The 19,734-nt window shown below is 48.6% G+C and overlaps 1 protein-coding gene across 5 annotated transcripts in view; it reads left to right on the top strand.

Moving 5' to 3' along the window:
- Nucleotides 1–19,734, top strand: part of ULK4 (unc-51 like kinase 4) — a 2,246,396-nt gene that overhangs the window by 2,083,569 nt on the left and 143,093 nt on the right. For all 5 annotated transcript variants that reach the window (XM_078663530.1, XM_078663529.1, XM_078663527.1 and 2 more), the window contains one exon: nt 7,925–8,016. In XM_078663530.1, coding sequence (XP_078519656.1) covers nt 7,925–8,016 — 92 coding nt within the window. The remainder of the gene's footprint in view (nt 1–7,924; nt 8,017–19,734) is intronic.

Below are 19,734 nucleotides of genomic sequence, written 5' to 3'. Positions count from 1 at the left end.
CTGCACTATGCACTCCCTATGCACTCTGCACTATGCACTCCCTATGCACTCTGCACTCCCTATGCACTCCCTATGCATTCTGCACTCCCTAAGCATTCTGCATGCCCTATGCACTCTGCACTCCCTATGCACTCTGCACTCCCTATGCACTCTGCACTCCCTATGCACTCTGCACTCCCTATGCACTCTAAACTCTGCACTCCCTATTCACTCTGCACTCTTCACTCCCTATGCACTCTGCACTCCCTATGCACTCTGCACTATGCACTCCCTATGCACTCTGCACTCCCTATGCATTCTGCACTCCCTATGCACTCTGCACTCCCTATGCACTCTGCACTCCCTATGCACTCTGCACTCCCTATGCACACTGCACTCTGCGCTCCCTATGCACTCTGCACTCCCTATGCACTCTGCACTCTTCACTCCCTATGCACTCTGCACTCCCTATGCACTCTGCACTATGCACTCCCTATGCACTCTGCACTCTGCACTCCCTATGCACTCTGCACTCCCTATGCACTCTGCACTCCCTATGCACTCTGCACTCCCTATGCACTCTGCGCTCCCTATGCACTCTGCACTCCCTATGCACTCTGCACTCCCTATGCACTCTGCGCTCCCTATGCACTCTGCACTCCCTATGCACTCTGCACTCCCTATGCACTCTGCACTCCCTATGCACTCTGCACTCCCTATGCACTCTGCACTATGCACTCCCTATGCACTCTGCACTATGCACTCCCTATGCACTCTGCACTATGCACTCCCTATGCACTCTGCACTCCCTATGCACTCTGCACTCCCTATGCATTCTGCACTCCCTATGCACTCTGCACTCCCTATGCACTCTGCACTCCCTATGCACTCTGCACTCCCTATGCACTCTGCACTCCCTATGCACTCTGCACTCTTCACTCCCTATGCACTCTGCACTCCCAATGCACTCTGCACTCTTCACTCCCTATGCACTCTGCACTCCCTATGCACTGTGCACTCTGCACTCCCTATGCACTGTGCACTGTGCACTCCCTATGCACTGTGCACTCTTCACTCCCTATGCACTGTGCACTTTTCACTCCCTATGCACTGTGCACTCTTCACTCCCTATGCACTCTGCGCTCCCTATGCATTCTGCACTATGCACTCCCTATGCACTCTGCACTATGCACTCCCTATGCACTCTGCACTCCCTATGCACTCTGCACTCCCTATGCACTCTGCACTCCCTATGCACTATCCACTCCCTATGCACTCTGCACGCCCTATGCACTCTGCACTCCCTATGCACTCTGCACTCTGCACTCCCTATGCACTCTGCACTCCCTCTGCACTCCCTATGCACTCTGCACTCCCTATGCACTCTGCACTCCCTATGCACTCTGCACTCCCGATGCACTCTGCACTCCCTATGCACTCTGCACTCCCTATGCACTCTGCACTCCCTATGCACTCTGCACTCCCTATGCACTCTGCACTCCCTATGCACTCTGCACTCCCTATGCACTCTGCACTCCCTATGCACTCTGCACTCTGCACTCCCTATGCACTCTGCACTCCCTATGCACTCTGCACTCTGCACTCCCTATGCACTCTACACTCTGCACTCCCTATGCCCTATGCACTCTGCACACCGCACTCCCTCTGCACTCCCTATGCACTCTGCACTCCCTATGCACTCTGCACTCCCTATGCACTCTGCACTCCCTATGCACACTGCACTCCCTATGCACACTGCACTCTGCGCTCCCTATGCACTCTGCACTCCCTTTGCACTCTGCACTCCCTATGCACTCTGCACTCCACTCCCTATGCAATCTGCACTCCCTATGCACTCTGCACTATGCACTCCCTATGCACTCTGCACTATGCACTCCCTATGCACTCTGCACTATGCACTCCCTATGCACTCCCTATGCACTCTGCACTCCCTATGCATTCTGCACTCCCTATGCACTCTGCACTCCCTATGCACTCTGCACTCCCTATGCACTCTGCACTCCCTATGCACTCTGCACTCCCTATGCACTCTGCACTCTTCACTCCCTATGCACTCTGCACTCCCAATGCACTCTGCACTCTTCACTCCCTATGCACTCTGCACTCTTCACTCCCTATGCACTCTGCACTCTCTATGCACTCTGCACTATGCACTCCCTATGCACTCTGCACTCCCTATGCACTCTGCACTCCCTATGCATTATGCACTCCCTATGCACTCTGTACTCTTCACTCCCTATGCACTCTGCACTCCCTATGCACTCTGCACTATGCACTCCCTATGCACTCTGCACTATGCACTCCCTATGCACTCTGCACTCCCTATGCACTCTGCACTCCCTATGCACTCTGCACTCCCTATGCACTCTGCACTCTGCACTCCCTATGCACTCTTTACTCCCTATGCACTCTGCACTCTTCACTCCCTATGCACTCTGCACTCCCTATGCACTCTGCACTATGCACTCCCTATGCACTCTGCACTATGCACTCCCTATGCACTCTGCACTCCCTATGCACTCTGCACTCCCTATGCACTCTGCACTCCCTATGCATTCTGCACTCCCTATGCACTCTGCACTCCCTAAGCACTCTGCACTCCCTATGCACTCTGCACTCCCTATGCACTCTGCACTCTTCACTCCCTATGCACTCTGCACTCCATGCACTCTGCACTATGCACTCCCTATGCACTCTGCACTATGCACTCCCTATGCACTCTGCACTATGCACTCCCTATGCACTCTGCACTATGCACTCCCTATGCACTCTGCACTCCCTATGCACTCTGTACTCCCTATGCACTCTGCACTCCCTATGCACTCTGCACTCCGCACTCCCTATGCACTCTGCACTCTGCGCTCCCTATGCACTCTGCACTCCCTATGCACTCTGCACTTCCTATGCACTCTCTATGCACTCTGCACTCCCTATGCACTCTGCACTCCCTATGCACTCTGCACTCCCTATGCACTCTGCACTCCCTATGCACTCTGCACTCTGCACTCCCTATGCACTCTGCACTCTGCACTCCCTATGCACTCTGCACTATGCACTCCCTATGCACTCTGCACTCCCTATGCACTCTTCACTCCCTATCCATTCTGCACTCCCTATGCATTCTGCACTCCCTATGCACTCTGCACTCCCTATGCACTCTGCACTCTTCACTCCCTATGCACTCTGCACTCCATGCACTCTGCACTCCCTATGCACTCTGCACTATGCACTCCCTATGCACTCTGCACTATGCACTCCCTATGCACTCTGCACTATGCACTCCCTATGCACTCTGCACTCCCTATGCACTCTGCACTCCCTATGCACTCTGCACTCCCTATGCACTCTGCACTCCCTATGCACTCTGCGCTCCCTATGCACTCTGCACTCTGCGCTCCCTATGCACTCTGCACTCCCTATGCACTCTGCACTCTGCGCTCCCTATGCACTCTGCACTCCCTATGCACTCTGCACTCCCTATGCACTCTGCACTCCCTATGCACTGTGCACTCTGCACTCCCTATGCACTGTGCACTCTGCACTCCCTATTCACTGTGCACTCTTCACTCCCTATGCACTGTGCACTCTTCACTCCCTATGCACTCTGCACTCCCTATGCACTATGCACTCCCTATGCACTCTGCACTATGCACTCCCTATGCACTCTAGTACTGGTAGTACTGATGGTGGTACTACTGGTAGTACTGGTGGTGGTGGTGGTGGTGGTGGTGGTGGTACTGGTACTGGTAGTGGTAGTACTGGTGGTGGTGGTACTGGTAGTGGTAGTACTGGTGGTGGTAGTACTGGTAGTACTGATGATGGTAGTACTGGTAGTACTGGTGGTGGTGGTACTGTGGTGGTAGTACTGGTGGTGGTAGTGGTACTGGTAGTGGTAGTACTGGTAGTGGTAGTACTGGTGGTCGTGGTACTGGTAGTACTGGTGGTGGTGGTAGTGGTAGTACTGGTGGCTGTAGTACTGGTAGTACTGGTGGTGGTACTGGTAGTGGTAGTACTGGTGGTGGTGGTACTGGTAGTGGTAGTACTGGTGGTGGTAGTACTGGTAGGACTGATGGTGGTAGTATTGGTAGTACTGGTGGTGGTGGTACTGGTGGTGGTAGTACTGGTGGTGGTAGTGGTACTGGTAGTGGTAGTACTGGTAGTGGTAGTACTGGTAGTGGTAGTACTGGTGGTCGTGGTACTGGTAGTACTGGTGGTGGTGGTAGTGGTAGTACTGGTGGCTGTAGTACTGGTAGTACTGGTGGTGGTGGTGGTACTGTTAGTGTTAGTACTGGTGGTGGTGGTGGTACTGGTAGTACTGGTGGTGGTGGTACTGGTGGTGGTGGTAGTGGTACTGGTAGTACTGGTTGTGGTAGTACTGGTGGTGGTGGTACTGGTATTACTGGTGGTGGTGGTAGTACTGGTGGTGGTGGTAGTGGTAGTACTGGTGGCTGTAGTAGTGGTAGTACTGGTGGCTGTAGTAGTGGTAGTACTGGTGGTGGTAGTACTGGTAGTACTGGTGGTGTTAGTACTAGTGGTGGTGGTGGTACTGGTAGTGGTAGTACTGGTGGTGGTGGTACTGGTAGTGGTAGTACTGGTGGTGGTGTTACTGGTAGTACTGGTGGTGGTGGTACTGGTAGTGGTAGTACTGGAGGTGGTGGTACTGGTAGTGGTAGTACTGGTGGTGATAGTAGTGGTGGTGGTAGTACTGGTAGTGGTGGTACTGGTGGTGGTACTGGTAGTGGTAGTACTGGTGGTGGTGGTACTGGTAGTGGTAGTACTGGTGGTGGTATCCAAAGTACGTGTTGCTATTAAATAGAAATACATATCTGACAGCCCTTCAAAGGAAATAAGCGAACACCATGTCCTTGTAATAGGGAACACTTCCTTGCAGACACACATTTTTCCGAGCAATGATAAATCACATAAAAGTTCAATACAATAGACGTCCACATTTCTCAGCCCCAAAAAAGCTGCAGACGAACGCGCGCCCTATACATGCAATGCAGAATGGTGAACGCGCTCCCACCATCTGGATTGCATTACAAGGGCACTCTGACAGCTCCTAATTAAAATTAATGGTCTGCCGTGCGCGAAACCGCACAGAAAATGCTAAAAATGGCCGACCAACATTACATATGCCCTATCGCATCAAGACTACTAAAAAAAACAGCACCGCGACGACCAATCACCATTCAGATAATAAAATAGCGCACTGAAAATGCACGAGCAAAGAAGAATTTATCCAGCATGAACGAAAAAGCCGCTACAATACAGCTCGCAGCTCCTCCCCACTTCTGACGAAGTGGTGACGTCACCGAGCCCGTAAAAACCATCTAATGGAGTATCCTGCTTTGGTATCCCTGAATAGAATTAATAGGAGTTTCCATTATTACGGGTCCTATAAAATGTACATGATGTGTTTGTTACCCATTCATTAGCCCCATATTATGTCAACTTTCCCGTGTCTGCATCCGAGATCAGAAAGTTAAACCTGGTTTCTAAACCTGGCTTAAAAGTGTACGACAGATTCTGAAGTAGTTGAACATGTGTTAGACTGTTAGGCACAGTCCTGGGCACACGTGGTGGGGATACAAAGATGATGCGGCAGACTCTAATGATTGAAATATTCTGAGGTCAACACCAGTGTGTCTTAAGAGATATTTCATGAGGAAAATCATATGAAGTCCGCATCCAGAAGCAGGAACCTATCCAGTACCTCGAGACCATATCACAGGACGAGCAGACTGGCACACCCGCCCTCCAGTCTACACATTGCTTGGAGGCTCGTTTCCCAAAAACATTTTTGGCTACTGCCAACCCCGCTACGCCCCTTCTTCCAGCATACCCAACTGGCATTCTAGTCCTGATACACATCTGCTGGGACCCACGTTTAATTTAGACACAGCGCACCCGCCTTCAGTTCCTGCATTGAGACATCCGAGTTCCCCGCACGACCTACGTTACCGATCATTGTTACTGGCGAACCACCCTACGTAGCTTCTCCTATCACCCCAGGCCGGGTTGAAATTATCACCGGCACTGAGGGACCCAGTTACGGATTACCTAAACAGTTAAAAGCCCTGAAGAGTCACAAGCCATTGCGTTGTGACGAAACATGTGTCGGCTGATTGTTTGACTTCATATGATTTTCCTCATTAAATATCTCTTAAGATCACAGTGGTGTTGACCTCAGAATATTTCAATCATTAGAGACTGCCGCATCGTCTTTGTATCCCCACCACGTGTGCACGGGACTGTTCTTATCAAACTATTGTGGGTTCCTGACTCACAAAACAACAGGGGTTAATGGGTAGTTCCTACGACCTGGTGGCACTGTATATACCGATGACACCTTCAACACAAAAACGCACACTAGTCTAAGCGCCAATCTTCCTGACTATAATTAAAAAACCCAAATCCCAGTTATGTGTCAGACTGTTATAAGTTGTTTCGAGTGGGGTTATTATAGATGGCCATTTCAGAGCTAATCTTTGTAAAACAGTGCTAATGCTAATCGCTTTTGAGCGAGATGTGACCCTGAAAAAATATATAATGTTTTTAAAATAGAATACTCTGTAGTGAGATCCTTTCAACCATCCTTTCACATGCATCAAGATATTGCAACATTTATATATCTCTATTTATTGTCATGCAGTGTAAACGAGAGAGCCAATTGGTGGTAAGAGAATTAATAAACACACAGTGGCCTACTCCCCCAACCTCTTCCTTTTCTGCTAATAGTTAAATAAAGTTTTGTTATCTTTTCCTTCTCCGTGTCTGCATGTCATCTCCACTTGTTTTTCTCCAGGTCATTGTTAATTTTTTTATTTTTTGTATCCATTTTCATTGATTTTGTCCTCTGTTTATCGATCTTTTTGTTTCAGTGCAGTGTGTGAGAAGGTTGTTGGACAGTTCCCCTGTGTTCCTTTCATTTCGTTGCTCCTCTTTTAAGGCGGGATGATTAGGTAGTTAGGATATCCATGGATGATACCTGAGCACATACACGTATGTGCTGGGGAGGCACATGTAGGGACCCATTAGCAGCTTGTGCTCGTCAGTGTGTCGGCGGCTGTGCTTTCTGCTCCGAAGGTTGTCATCTTGCCAAGCTCTGTGCACTTCAAAGTTTGCCTTTGCAGGTGATATTATTGAAATACATCAGTGGCGCCTAGGTGTGACTCATCGGGCACGTGCTACAATGAATCAGCTGGTAGCCATTTTATCAACCTCAGAAGCTGACGTTTGACAAGCTGAGACGTAATCGCCTGTCTCGAGCATGTGACATAAATTATTATTTGTTTTAATTTTTTGTTTATTTAATCACGTCAAAGGATGTAAAAGGTGTCGGCTCCGATGAGCATAATTTACAAAAACATTTTCAAAGCGTGATGCCGACTTGCAATGTGGCCGCATAAATATAGAGGCGCTTAGCTTGCTAGGAGGGCGAATCTCACTGGAAATGTGGCACCTGGTCAGTGTGGGTCAGTTGACAGTTACGCAGTACTAGCGTTCTTTAACTGAATTATTGTGGTAAGGGTGTTTACCCATGCTGGCATTACCACAAGGGAAACCAGTTGTATCCGTGCACTTCTGGTAATCTCGGGCTACAGAGCCTGCTTCGTTTTAGAGGTTCTGGATTCCCGGTGTGGCAGATAAGAATACGTGAATCAAAAATAATGCAGAAAGTGACGAGAATGCACCTGAAAAAAACAGATAAGTAGCTATTTAAGCGCGAAGTCACACTGCATGCATGACATACGTGGCCTTTTTATTAACATTGCAGAAATCTGTTTGATGGAAATGGGCGATTGCGAAGGCCTCGTCATAAAACCTGTTTCATGTTATGTTAATGTACTAAAGTCACCTGCTCTCGTCTTGAGAACACTGCCAGACCTTAAGATCTGCATCGTTTGTTTTTTCCCTACAGTTGACTTCAAACGAGAAGCACTTGGAAAGCGTTAAGAAGGAGGAGGGCGAGGTGCTGATTCACACCCTGCAGCGGCTCGCGCGCACTGCCAGGTGAGTCCCTGGGGCTGAAGGGATTTTCCAGGGCTGCAGACAGTTGGTCCCGCCCCCGAGACAGCCCTCTGCTCCACTCGCTCGTCTCTCACTGGCTTCTCTCGTGTTACTGCCCCGCTTCGGCCTCACAATGCTGTCCTCAGAGACTCCCTTCATTCACAAGCCGCTGCCCTTTGTGTCCTGGTGCACTTTAATCTTCTGATGTGGGAGCTCGCGGTTAAGCTGCACATTGTCCCTTTTCCAGCTCACTGTTTTAATTTGATGTTGGTTTTTGTCCTCTGGTGACGGACACTAAACCTTTTATCTCTTTTTGAAGCAGTGGGGATGTTAGAATGACGGGGGTGGTGGATGATCGTAAAGTAAGCAGTGTTATTCCTTCAATGAGCACGTTTTGATTTGTAGTTGGGATCTGTTTGCAGTGCTGATCCGCTTGCCTTAGTTGTTGCGCTGATATAGTGAGACATACGAAATTGTCCTCTCAGAACTCCCAGCTTTGTCTTCTGTATTGTTTGTGAATGTGAAGGCACACGTTGACAGTCTCTTTTTTGTTGTTGAAATATCTTTATTAAAGTATTTTCCCCCTTTTTTGCACAGGGCACAGAGAAACATAAAGAAAGAAATCAGTATTAATACAAACATACATATACATATACATAAACATACCTAAGCTGAGGCACCCAGAGGGTTTTAAATGTTTACTACTAATATATACTCAAAATTGATATAAAATAATAAGTAAATGAACTAACACTACTTTTCCTTCCATTTATTTATGGGTTCCCATATTTGTAGCCCTCATTTCCTTCCCTTTTTACCCCTCCTTGCATAAATCGCCTTCTCTAAATTGTAAGCAGCCAAGAGTTTGGCCAGCCATTGATGAAAAGTAGGTGGAAGTCGATCAAGCCATGCCGAGGCAATGCACATGCGCAAAATTGCCATCGCTACAAATATAAAATGGCCAAATTGAGCCTGCCTGGCATCCAGGGGCGGCTGGTGACATTTGAAAGTGGTGAGGCGTAAACTAATTTGCATATTGCACCGCAGCGAGCGCAGCGAGCGAGCCCGAACCACCTTGCATCCATCCATACATCATTCATGCATCCACCCATCCATCCACCCACCCATCCATCCACCAATTCTGCATCCATCCTGCATCTATCATTCATTCATGCATCCACCCATCCATCCAGCATCCATCATTCATTCATGCATTCACCCATCCATCCTGCATCGATCATTCATTCATGCATCCACCCATCCATCCACCCATCCATCATTCATTCATGCATCCATCCACCCACCCATCCATCCATCCACCCACCCATCCATCATCCATCCTGCATCCATTCATGTGTCCACCCATCCATCCACCCACCCATCCTGCATCCATCATTCATTCATGCACCCATCCATCCATCTAACCATCCATCCTGTTTCCATCATTCATTCATCCACCCATCATCCACCCATCCACCCATCCAGCATCCATCCATCATTCATTCATGCATCCATCCATCCATCCACCCACCCATCCACCCATCTATCATCAATTCCTGCATCCATTCATGCATCCACCCATCCATCCATCCATCCTGCACCCATCCTTCATTCATGCACCCATCCATCCACCCTGCATCCATCCTGCATCCATCATTCATTCATCCACCCATCCTGCATCCATCATTCATTCATGCATCCACCCATCCATTCATCCACCCATCATTCATCCTGCATCCATTCGTGTGTCCACCCATCCACCCACCCATCCTGCATCCATCATTCATTCATGCACCCATCCATCCATCCACCCATCCATCCTGCATCCATCATTCATTCATGCACCCATCCACCCATCCTGCATCCATCATTCATTCATCCACCCATCCATCCACCCATCCAGCATCCATCATTCATTCATGCATCCATCCATCCACCCATCCATCCACCCATCCATCCACCCATCCTGCATCCATTCCTGCATCCACCCATCCATCCATCATTCATTCATGCACCCTGCATCCATCCTGCATCCATCATTCATTCATCCACCCATCCTGCATCCATAATTCATTCATGCATCCACCCATCCATTCAGCCACCCATCATTCATCCATCCATCCACCCATCCTGCATCCATCATTCATGTATTTTTATGACCATATAACTTGCACACAGCTTGTCAGTGTTTAATACCAGTCTCGAACCTTGTACTCCAGCACCAATGATACATGATTAATATTAATTGTTTTTAAAAACATGTATTTATTCGACACCAATTTCACACCTTAGTGGGAACATCATTTTTATTTGTTTTTTAAAATATCTATTTATTTAACACCAAAGTAAGTCATGTATACATTTATATGGTTTGATAAGAGGCTCGAACCTGGTTTCCCAGCACCAAAGTCGGCCGTGCTATCCGTCAGGGGTTATGTAACCGGGCTATGTAGTGACCAGCCAATCCTGCGCCAGGATTGGCTGGGGGGGCACCATGACTCCTCGCCCAGTCGCCCTGTGTAAGCCCGGGGGCTGCGGCCCGCCCCCTGGTCCTCTCTCTAAGGGGGAATTCACAAGAAAACGATCTGCGCATGCGCGGGCATGTTTGTGCCCAAAAATACACTTGCGCAGCTGCAGCAGCCCGATCCTCCCCCCCCCCCCCCTTGCGCACTCCGGGAAGGTCGGGTGTCTCCCGGTTTCCCGGCCGGCAGATAGCGCGATTTTTTAAAATAATTGTGTTTGGCTTCTAGTGACGACGTGGTGGGTCCATGGGGCTTAGTGGGGCTTCGCCCCTACGCCCCAATGGACGCACCGCGCCTGCTGGCATCTTCGCTTACCCCAAGCAAGATTGCTGATGGTGTTAAGGTAGTTTCTATTCCCAGTGACCTTTTTAGAAATATTTCTATTGCACCCTGGATTGGATGCAGATGTGTGCATGTGGCGAAAATGTGCGTTATGTCAGCCTTTAAGCTGTCACAGCAAGGATAGTTGACTCCATTTATTCCTCCCCACTGCGCAATCCTTGCAGGTGTATAATACAATGAGTAGAGTGTTTTATAATGGTGAGCCTGAAGGGGCGCTGAGCATAGAATGTTCTGACCCAGTTCTAGTGACAGACGCAAACACTCCTGCCCTATCCCCAGCTTGTCTACCCATTTGGCTTCGTATTTCTCGAGGTCATCTTGCTTACATTCAATCAGCTCGGCATAGAATCTTTTTATCGTGCAATTGGCTCCACCTTGAATTACTTCCAAAATTTAATTCTTCCGAAGCCATTCGATCCACCTTTTTAGCCACTAAAAAACTTCTAACCTGCAAGTATTTAAAAAAACTCCTTGAGTTAAGGCCATATGATGTCCGTATATCAGAGAATTGCCTCATTCCCTCGACCCCCATAATATCTCCTAGTTTCAGTAGCCCCGCCTCCCCCATTCTGCAATAACCGCATCTGTAAATATTTCCCGAGGGAATGTGGGGTTACCAATCAGTCTAGTATACGCATTAATTTATTTATTTAAAGAGATTTATATAGCGCTGGCTAGACCCGGAGGTATCAGAGCGCTTTACATAAGAAACAACAATGTAAAAGAAAAAATTCAACAATAACACAATAAATCCCCCAAATTAGGCAATACAATTAGGAGAGGAGAGAAAGGAGAGAGAAAAGTAGTGGAGGGGGCAGGGGAGGTGAGAGAGGGAGGATAAGGGAAGAGACAATACAGAGAGACGAAAAGAAGTCGGTCTAAAGACCGACTAGGTAGGTGAAGACCAAGGAGGGAATCCACGGCCCATCTCACCTATAGCTAAACCAGGTAGCTCCATTGGGCATCAGACAAAAAAGTTCAGTCTCAATACATTGAGAGAGGGGAGAAGGAGAGACATAAATAGAGGGAGGATGTGGTAGGAGACGACAGGAGGGACGAAAGGAAGTGCAAAATGTGGTTTAACAGTATAACAGAAAAAGATCAACAATTACACATTACATTGAACCATCAGCAATACATTAGGAGAGGAGAGGAAGGACAGAGAAAAGAAGTGGGGGATAGGTGAGAACGTGAGAATAAGGGAAGAGACAACCGTAGAGACGAGAGGAAGTCTGTCAAAAGATCGACTGGGTAGGTGATAACCAAGGAGGGAATCCACGGTCCATCTCCCCTATAGCTAAACCAGGTAGCTCCATTGGGCATCAAACAAAGTAGTTCGGTCTCAAGTGTCGAGGGAAGAGGTTCGCAGAAAAACAGGATGGGAGGGAGAAACGGCAGAAACACAAAGGAAAATCTGTCCAAAGACCGGCTGTGTAGGTGACGGTCGAGGGGGGAAGCCCCAAAACCCATATCCTCTATAGCTATCAGGTAGCTCCACCGGGCTATGGCCAAATAGCTAGGTCTCAATGGGAAACATTTAAATAACATGGAGGGCAAAATAAATGGAGCGTAGAGGGGAGGGAACAGGGAAGGTGGAGAAGGGAGGATAGGGGAAGAGACAACAAGGAGAGACTAAATGAAATCTGTCTAAAGGCCGACTGGGTAGGTGACGACCAAGGAGGGAATCCCCGGCCCATCTCCTCTATAGCTAAACCGCTCCATCGGGCATCAGACAAAATAGTTCAGTCTCAATACATTGAGAGAGGAGAGAAGTAGAGATATAAATAGAGGGAGGAAGCTGGAAGAGACGACAGGGGAGACGAAAGGAAGTCTGGCTAAAGACCGACTGGGTAGGTGACGCCCAAGGAGGGAATCCCCGACCTGTCTCCCCTATAGCTAAACCAGGTAGCTCCATCGGGCATCAGACAAAATAGCTAGCTCTCAAATGACGCGGGAAATTCATTAGTAAACAGGGTGGGGACTAGGGCAAGGACAGGTGAGGGCAAAGGTTAGTAGCAGGAAAGAGGAGAGGAGTAGAGCAGGGAGGGGTAGGGGGGTAGGTAGTTCGGTAAAAAGTTCCCATGGATCTGCTGCGAGGCATTCAGAAAGCAGGTCCGTTTCTTCACAGGTGCCACAGTGGAGTTCTCCATGCGGTGCCACTGAGCGGGGTCCGGAGCAGACACTTCCAGGCTCTCCTCCTCCTCGGGCCGGTTCGGTGTTTGAGGCGTTGCCCGGAGGTGTGGGGAGGGGTTGGGGGGGGGGGGGGTAGGTTCGGTGTCCGGCTATCAGGAAGATGATGCGGAGGGGGTCCGTGGCGATGGTCAGGTTATAAAGCGAGAGTGCCGGTCCGAAGGCGATGAAGGTGCAGCCGAAGACCTCCCCAAGTCAAATTTTTTCATAAACGCCGTCCATATACTGTGTGCTGCAATCACAGTTTTGAATTTAGTTCTATTAAAGTAGCTCGGGTCAGTATACTTTAAAAAGACATTCTCTGCCTCAGCGCCCACAACAATGCATATATAGCTACAGTTCCTAGCTCATCCTCCACCTCCATTTCTGCACCCCCTAACAACCCTGTCATGTATTGTAGGGCTGCTGCCCAATAGTACAACTTCAAATCGGGTAAGGCCCACCCTCCTCTCTCCCTCGGAAGCGACATGTGCCTCAAAGCTCTTCTAGTCTCGCCATGCGCCCAAACAAACCTGCTTATCATCTGCTCTATGATAGTAAACCACTTTGTCTCGAACATAATCGGGATTGCCCTAAATAGATATCGAAACTTTAGGAGAAGCATCATCTTGACAATGTTGGTGCGCCCTACTATGGACAAATGAAGGTTGTTTAACCTATCCATATCCTTCTTGGCTTTATTAATTATTGGCCATATGTTTGTCTCCACCACGCTGCCCAAATCAGCGGAAATGCTTACCCCTAAATAAACTCCAGACTGCACCACGCGAGAATCCGAGCACTCTACGTTCCCGTTCTTAATAATTTGTGTCTTAGAGTTGTTCAGGGACGAAAAAAAGGCTTGGTCCTGTCGCTGCCTGGCCTAGACCACTCAACTGTATCCAACAAAAACAATGGCCAGACAGGGTATATTTCACACTATACCATGCCTAGCAAACAAATTCTAGGTAGGGCGACTATTTGAGTTAGTCATTCATATTTTATTAGACATTTTTTATAAGATCATTACACATGTCAAAGAAAAACACAGTTGTCAAACAGTTATTAACACATAAAGACAATTTTTTTTTATAATAATACATGTTACACAAAATAAATGTGATGAATTACTGTACACACCAAATAGACAACTAAACAATGCCTCAAATTACTTTGTTCTTAAGGCACCAGTCCTTCATATTACATATATATACACAGACAAGCGGACATTGATTTTATTGCAGAATCCTGCTTTTCTAACTGAGCCAGAGACTGTTCTTCTTAATGAGGTCCAACTTCTAGGGAGTGATGAGGGTGGTATATGTTTTACAATGCCCTATTAGCGCCCCTTCACTTTTGCTCGGACTCAGAGTCAACGCGTTTTGAACCACTGTATTATTTGTGGGTTCTCCTCAGGACACGGACTGGAAGTATGTATAGTATGAAATATAACCTGTCTGGCCATTGTTTTTGTTGGATTCGTTAGAGTTGTTCAGGGCATATCCTGCAACCTGACCAAAGCACACAGCTTCTGCCTCAACCTGTCTTATAGCCTCCGTGGATGCTGGAGTAATAACAGCCACGTCGTCCGCATATGCCAGGATCTTACAATGTCCTCTATGGGTCTCTAATGGCGGATCTCATAATTCAGCTCCATTTGACGAATTAAAGCATCCATATACATGGCAAACAGGAGTGGAGAACACGGACAACCCTGTCTCGTACCTCGTCTAATCTGTAAAGGCAGTGTATATCCTGCATTCACTCGAATTCGATCTGTAGGAGCTTTATATAATGCTTGCACTGCTTTAATAAAACCCTCCCCAAAGCCGGAACGCCCTAAAGTTAACCATAGAAAGTCCCAGGAGACCCGATCGAATGCTTTCTCGGCATCTAGCAGCATAAATGCCGTCTCCCGGAACTTCTGTGGCTTCAAATAAGGTAATCACCTTTCGTATGTGATTAGTCGTGCCTCTTCCTGGGATGAAACCATGCTGATTAAAGCTCACCAATGTGCCTATCACCCTTGCAAATCTAACTGCCAATGCTTTAGAGAAAATGTTTGCATCTGAATTCATAAGCGTGATTGGCCTATATGATCCTGGTTCTGCAGGCGGCTTGCCTTTCTTCAAAATAATCACTATGTCAGCTCCTGCCCAAGTATCAGGTACAGATGCCCCTAACTGTTCCTGCTGTATTGTAGTGACCAGATCCATACTAATTACATCCCAGAAGGTTTTAAAAAATTCATTCGGGATCTGATCTGGCCCTGCTGCTTTACCAGAAGGAAGGGTTAACAGGGCGGCCATAATCTCTTCTACCTCCAAAGGTGCGTCTAAACTTTTCCGATCCTCATCAGAAAGGATGGAGACTGGGATATCCTGCAGGTATGCCTGTATTTCAGAGGGGTCTTTTGATTGCGCCTCATCGTACAGTGTAAGGTAAAACTGTCTAAAGACTTCACGGATCCCTTCAGGGTCTGTACCTATTCGCCCAGCAGTGTCCATGATTTCCTTCACTTCCCCAATAGCTGCTTTCTGCCTAGCTCGAACCGCTAGTGTACGGCCTACGGATTCGCTAAGTTCATAGCACTGTTCCCTTTTTGCTAGAAAAATATTAACAGCCTTAGTAACTATACTCTCTTCTTCCTCAGCTTTTGCCCTGGCTATTTTAATGAGTACCTGCTCTAGCGGCGCACCTGACATCGTGCAATGAGCCAAATCCTGTTCTGCATTTAGTAGCTCCCTAGTTAATTCTGCCATCCTCAACCGCTCTTGCTTCTAAAAGTGCTAAAACTTAGTGTCTCCCCCCGAACTCCCGCCTTAAAGGCATCCCAAGCAATTCCTGGTGCAGTACTACCCCTATTAATCTCCCAAAAGTTTTTAATCCACTCTGTCATGTGCCGGATATAGTTATCGTCTTTAAATAGCCCCCTCTCGAAAGTCCACACCCGTTCCTGCCTACATCTTATTGATAGATCTAAGGATAAAATCAGAGGATTGTGATCAGAAATGATCCGGGGAAGTCTTTCGATTTGTGATTTTGATAAGAATGAGTTTGATACGAGAAAATAATCCAACCTGACACACAGCTTATGGGGAGCCGAATAGTAAGTGAACCCGTAGTCATCAGATTTTAGTTTTCCCCAGACATCGACCAATGCAAGTGGAGAAGTGTGGCTCAATGGTTAGAGCGGCAGACCCTGATGCAGAGGTCTAGCCCGGGACCAGGGTTCAATTCCCGCCTCGGCGGGTCTTGAGCTAAAAAAAAAAAAAAAAAATTCCACGGACCTGGAGGAGCCAAGCTCGCGTCCGAGATGGCCGCGTTTTAGCTCGGCTCCGATCACTCTCCTGTCTGCAACAAATATCCTGTACTTTATCCTGCCCCGGGAAGTATTCCACGATGTGCAGTGGAACGACGATAACTCACAGGCACTTACCGTTTGCTCCGGTGATTCCTGGGTGTCACGGATCCTGAGTTACGCCCCTGTCTGCTTCGGGGCCTCCGGAGCGGCCGGGCCTGGCACTCCTTGGCGGCGCCCGGGCTGGACGAGGCGCGGTGGCCGGCCCTTGGTGGTGGTGTGGAGTCGATCGGAGGGGCCGATGTGCTAATAGACCGATTGCGGCCTCCCGGGCCTGGTCCGGCGATCCTGCGGCCTGGTGTTGGGGAGCTGACTTCCATGGACGGGGTTAACCGTACATCTGGCTCGTCTCCCCTTTGTTCTCCGGCCCGGCCATTTTGAGTTCCTCCGCCCGGACTCGGAGAACGGTGCCGGCGGCGTGTGGGGTGCCGGCGCATCGCCTTCTTCTGGTGGCTCCCCTTCCTGCCCTGGTGGCACTTCCGCTGGTGGTTGCCGGTGTCCTGTTTTGCCCCGCTGATATCCGGGCGGAGGTCGGTGTTTGCAGCGGCCCCGCCGGGCTTCTAAGATGGCGTCCGGCCCCATGATCCTCGGCCTTGCGGGGACCGGCGATGCGAGTCCGCCGCGCGGCACGTTTGCTGAATACTGTAAAGGTGAGCCTACGCTCCGCGACATCCTCGCCGCCCTGCGCTCCTGGGGGGCACCCATAACCGCACCGACCGCTATCCTGGAGGGGGGTCCCTTTGTTGCGCCTGCCGGGCCCCCCTCGGTTTGTGCGGCTTCATCTCTGTTGTGTGCTGCTGGAACTTTCCTTGGGGTCGTGGACCTGGAGGCTGCTGATGGTGTGGATGTGCGGGGGTCTGCTGCCCTTCTTCGTCCTGTGCCTCCTTCTGCTCCGGAGGTTCCCCGGCTGGATCCCGTCTGGTCCGACCTCGATGGGTCTCCTTTTCCTCTTTTGCCTCACATGGCCGTACGAAAATCCTGTGACGGTGCCGCTGGACCGGCTTTCTCCCTATTCTCATCGGAACTTTGCCTGCTTTGCCTGAAGTGGTTACTGTACTTTCTGGATCATCCGGGTCACGATCGCTACAACTTGAGTGTATTTTTGATTGGACTCCCTGTTATTCACCTCCTGTTTTATGTGATCTGGTTCCTGGTGCGCTGGACGATTACAGTTTGCGAAAAACGAGGACAGGGTTGAGCTGATCTTGCCTCTGTGGACTGTTATTTTGTGGTATGGTTGGGTGATCCGTTCATAATTGTATGATTATGTTTGATACGTCTTTACGTTCCTGGAGCTTATCCGTGTGTTTATTATCTTCCCGTGGGCTCTGAGTATTTTCGGGCGGGGGGGGGGTGGTAGCTGAAGGGGTTTTGATTGTGTGGCTCCTCTCCCGCTGTTTTTTCCCTGTTTCCCCTTCCCCCCCTTTTTAATCTAAGTGATTCTTTCTTTCTTATATTTCTCTATATTTCGGGTTCTAATTAGGGCGACAGGCACGCTGCTGGGGGGTAGGCCATAGCCTTCTGCAGGGGTGCAGGGTGGGCTGTGCGGGGTGGTGGGGGGGTCTGTTTATTGTATCTTTCCCTGTTCCTCTTTTTGGTTCTATGGCTCTTATGTATCCCCTAATTTCGTGGCGCGGTGTCGGCACGTAGCCCCCCGGGGTGTTTGTGCTGGCATGGCCCTTTTGGTATGTCTGCTGTCACGGTTTACTACGCATTCATTTCTCCTGTTGCCACTAGTTCCACGTGCCGAATTAGTATTGGGTGCTTTGTTAGCCGTGGGGGGCGTGCACTGACGCTGCGCCCTCACTTTCCCCCTCCCCTTTTTTTGATGTCCTCTTCCTCCCCTTTTTTCCTTTTCCCCACCCCATTTTTTTTCTTTTCCTTTTCCTCCCTTGGGTTGTTGTAACGGAGGGCTTTTAGTTTTGTAAACGTATTTTTCGCTGTTTTATTATTATGTGCCCTGATAGTGGTGGGTGGGTGCTGAGCAGCGACTGTGATTGTTCTTGATGTGGGACTCACGTTCTGCCTTTGCCAAAATGTATTGTTCTGTTGGTCTTTTCCTGTATTCGAAACTTCGGTTTGCTCACGGCCCACCACGGCCCTCTGGACTTTACAGATTGACATTATCCTGTGACACCCCTTTTTTCTATTATAAAATTAACCTACTTTTATCCTGTCCGTGATGGCGACTCAAAGACTTGTTGCCTTTGCCTTTCATATGAGCTATTTAGAAATCCTGTTGTCTCTCCTGTATTGCCTCGTATGTTTCTTTATTGTGGTGGCCGGCCCGGTGGGTTGTAGGCCCGTATCTGTGCGCGCCTTCTGTACAATAAAGGTTTTAAAAAAAAATAAAAATTCCACGGACCTGATAATTCTCGCCTCGGTGCCTATTCCAATCATGGAGTCCCACTCTGCAACTCTGGGCAATAGCTTGCTTAATCTCCACAACGGCCCCCACAACGCTAAGGATGCCTGGCCTCCACCTTGGGGGTGCCCAGGAGTGGACACCTCACAGGGAAAGCCAGGATGGGTTCCACAGCGGTATTCGTACAAGCGCCTTGAGACCCTTGCGGGTGAGTAGTGCGCTATACAAGTATCAATTTACATTTACATTTTAATGCATTATTCCTTGCGAGGCTAAGAATTGCCTGACAAACTCTTTTTCCGGCCCTGGTATCTCCCATTGGAATCCAAACCTAGTACCCCTGCCCCATTGATATTAAAATCCCCAGCAAGAACAACACATGGGGCCCATGAAGACAATTCTAAATCCAGAAAATTAAAAATCTCAGGGTCATCTTCCGTTAAGCCATATATTGACCCCAGAGTAATCCAGTCACCGTTGATCAAACATTCTATCAACACCCATCTACCCTACTGGTCTTCAAGCTTCTTCCTTATTACAACATCTTTACGTTTGGATAATATTGCGACGCCTCTGGTCCTAGCCCCTTGTTTCGAGTGCGCAAGCAAATGAAATCCTAACTGTTCTAGTAAAAACCCTTTCGTACCCTCGATGTGCGTTTCCTGCAGACACACAAAGTCTGCCCGCATAGTTTTCAATAGAGTAGCTAATCGTTGTCTCTTGAGGCGCTCATTCAAGCCACACACATTCAATGTAACTATTCGAATACCCATTAAAAAACATCTGGTGATTTATTTTAATTTTATTTATTTTATTTTATTTGGCTGTTTTATAACGCACTCTGTTACTACCACAATGTCCTGGCGTGAAAAGGGAAAACAAGCAGGTGGCCAAAATAAAATAATCTAATAAGCAAACCTAAAAAGATGCGTTTTCAGTGCCTTCTTAAAAGGTATAAAATT

The sequence above is a fragment of the Lissotriton helveticus genome, chromosome 10 (genome assembly GCF_964261635.1).
Source record: "Lissotriton helveticus chromosome 10, aLisHel1.1, whole genome shotgun sequence".
In the NCBI taxonomy this organism is placed as follows: domain Eukaryota; kingdom Metazoa; phylum Chordata; class Amphibia; order Caudata; family Salamandridae; genus Lissotriton; species Lissotriton helveticus.
The sequence above is the reverse complement of the archived record's forward strand: the minus strand, read 5'-3'. Positions and strand labels throughout refer to the sequence as shown.